Genomic DNA, 2,795 nt, shown 5'->3' on the forward strand with positions numbered 1-2,795 from the left:
TCAACGAAAAAGCAAAAAATAAAAATGAAAAAATCTAACACATTCGTTAAATAAAAGCGTGGGGCGAAAACCATTTATTCAATGAAGACGCGCCACGCTTTTTTTTGACAAATGTGTTAGATTTTTTCAATTTTTTTTTATGTTGTTTTTTTAAAATATTTTTAATTTCAGTCACTCGTTATTAAAGAAAAGCGTTTCTTAAAAATTTTTTTTATTAAATCTATATTATGGATATTAAATTTTAGGCTATTTTGTTCCTGGCACGTAGATAAAGCGTGGGGGAAAAATCTAAATAAAATTGATGGTCAAGAGCAAAAGGTAACTTAAATATTTAATTTTTTTGCCCACTCATCATATCATTCGTCTTTTAGGTTATCGTATACAAACAGCTACGTACCTTATTACAAGAGACCGATGTTACTTCATTTAGGGATATGATACAAAATTTTCAAATTTCTCTTCTATCTTCTGGTAATACCCAAGAATTTGGTCAATATTTTCAAAAATGTTATCTGCACAATATGGAATCCTGGGCGTACTGTTATCGCTTGCATGCAGGAATAAATACAAATATGAGCATAGAACGAATGCATCAAACGATTAAATATTTGTATTTAAATGGAAGACAAGTACGAAGGCTGGATAAAACTATCAATATCTTGATTAAATTAATTAAAGACAAATTGTTTGAACGGCTTATTACGTTGAATAAAGGTAAAATATCCAGCAAATTACGAGAGTTACGGAAAAGGCACAAAACAAGTCTTAATTTAGATATGGACACCATTGTCATGTCTGAAATGAGCTGGGAGATACCATCAAGTTCAACCAATGATATCTATTTAGTTCAGAAAAACAAACCCAGTTGTGACTGCCAATTAGTCTGTGATTTGTGCCAATCCTGTCTACATTCATATTCCTGTACATGCTTGGATAACAGTATAAGATGGAATATGTGCAAACACATACATCTTGTGTGTCAATTTATGAAAGGCCATCAAATTCAAGATACTAATGCAGATGAAGAACATATAATAAATACAGATGAGGTAAAAATTAAACAAGCTACAGAGCAAGCTAAATTTGTGAGTAAGTCTTGTAATATCAATCAAGAAAAAACGTCCAAACAACTGGAAGTTGAAAAACAGAAATTGATAGAAATACAAACCCAAATAATTCAAAATATAACAACTTTTGAACAACTTGAGGCATTTAAAAGTATTACAGCACCCTTGGTGCCTACATTAAGGACATTAGCAGAACATTCTGGAAATGAACTTAATATTGTGGCACTATCTCATGGCACACAAAACATTCCACACAATAAAAAAGTAGTTGCTCAAAAACGTTTATTTTCCACCAAGAAAAAAACTACAAAGTCAAAAAAAAAGCTGTTATCAAAACCTGTTGCTGAAGAAACAAATTTGATAGCAAATCAATTAATGCTACAAGTAAATAATGTGCTCTTTAATTAGAATAAAATCTTTATTTGTATACATTATTAATTTGTTTGATTTTCTCACCTATTCTAATTCATATTGAAAATATTGTAGGCATTAATACTTTAATAACATTTCCTAACGTACCTACTCTGAAAGCAATTTATGATATTATGTCTGTCTTGTAACATTAATTCGTAATTTCATCAGCACCAATAATATTTATTAATACATAATATAATAATTTCAAATTCAAATAAAAGTAAAACATAACCTTATAATATTATTGTTTGCATTTTTATTTGACATTTCAATCGAATGGCCTTGAGAAAGCCAAGGAGCATAAATATTTTATAATTTCTAGACGCGAGTGCATCGAAACGTACTGGTTTTAACAGGGAAAACCCGCATCCACCACTGGTGAATTACCAATTGCGTACTGCCGGTATTACTTCTTGATATCAAAGTGCCGTCATGGAAGAGGTTTTACTGTCCCTCTTTATACTGTGGTACTGGGATGCCCCACTGGTCACTAGATCGTGAAAAATACATAAGTCTCTTTTCAATACCGAGAAATCGTAGCAGGTAAACGATCGTAGGTCAATGAGAGAAGTTCCTTTTAAACATAATTTTAAATATCTATTAAAATTATTTATTCCCAGATTTTTAACAAAGGATAAAAACAATTTAAACAGCTATTTAGTGTTTTATTTAATTTGCAATAGTTATTTCAGTAAACACACATTTGCTTAATTTTGTTTAGATCATTGAGTATTTGCCTCAGCACCCAATTCAAAATATGTTTTCGTTATTGTGCATTTGAAATCTAACAAAATTTAGCATAATAGTCATTTTGAATTTATGCAAGACAGGTGCACAACATCAATTTTTATTTTATGACAGTTGAAGGAAAAATTTATGAGTGCAAGAGAAAGACTTGCATATAGTGTTTATTAATCATGAGAATGCATATAGCAATGTTACCATAAACCTATTGGTACTAAGTAGGAAAGGAGTGCTGGCTGAATATATGATATGGTAACAATTAGAGAGAGCGAATGCTTCATTAGCGTTAGGTTAAGTTCCGTGTTAAACCAGTAGTTATTAATAACTAAAACTAGCTAATAACTAGAAAAGATAATGTTAGGAATGAGAATATAAGAGAAAATTGGGTGTGGATCCTATTGGAAACAAAATAAGAAAAACGTTATGGTGGCTAGATGCTAGATGTGATGAAATAAATGTGATATATCCAGGCGAATTGAATTTGGTAAAGTACCACCAGAAGTTCCAGAAACCCCAGATGAACAGAAAGAAATCGAAGGTGAATAAAATCATTCTAGCCTCAGCCGCAGA

The 2,795-nt window shown here is 30.9% G+C and overlaps 1 protein-coding gene across 1 annotated transcript; it reads left to right on the plus strand.

The window, feature by feature from the left end:
• The first annotated feature begins 286 nt into the window (after positions 1 to 286).
• LOC126885977 (uncharacterized) lies at positions 287 to 1,685 on the plus strand. The gene has a single exon (XM_050652813.1). It carries the CDS (start codon positions 435 to 437, stop codon positions 1,473 to 1,475), a length of 1,041 nt encoding a protein of 346 aa, XP_050508770.1. The 5' UTR covers positions 287 to 434; the 3' UTR covers positions 1,476 to 1,685.
• Positions 1,686 to 2,795: the final 1,110 nt, after the last annotated feature.

Source organism: Diabrotica virgifera, chromosome 6 (genome assembly GCF_917563875.1).
Source record: "Diabrotica virgifera virgifera chromosome 6, PGI_DIABVI_V3a".
Taxonomy (NCBI): Eukaryota; Metazoa; Arthropoda; class Insecta; order Coleoptera; family Chrysomelidae; genus Diabrotica; species Diabrotica virgifera.

Bases quoted from the DNA above. Each gene is read 5' to 3' on its own strand.
- LOC126885977 (XM_050652813.1), top strand. From the start codon at position 435: ATGATACAAAATTTTCAAATTTCTCTTCTATCTTCTGGTAATACCCAA.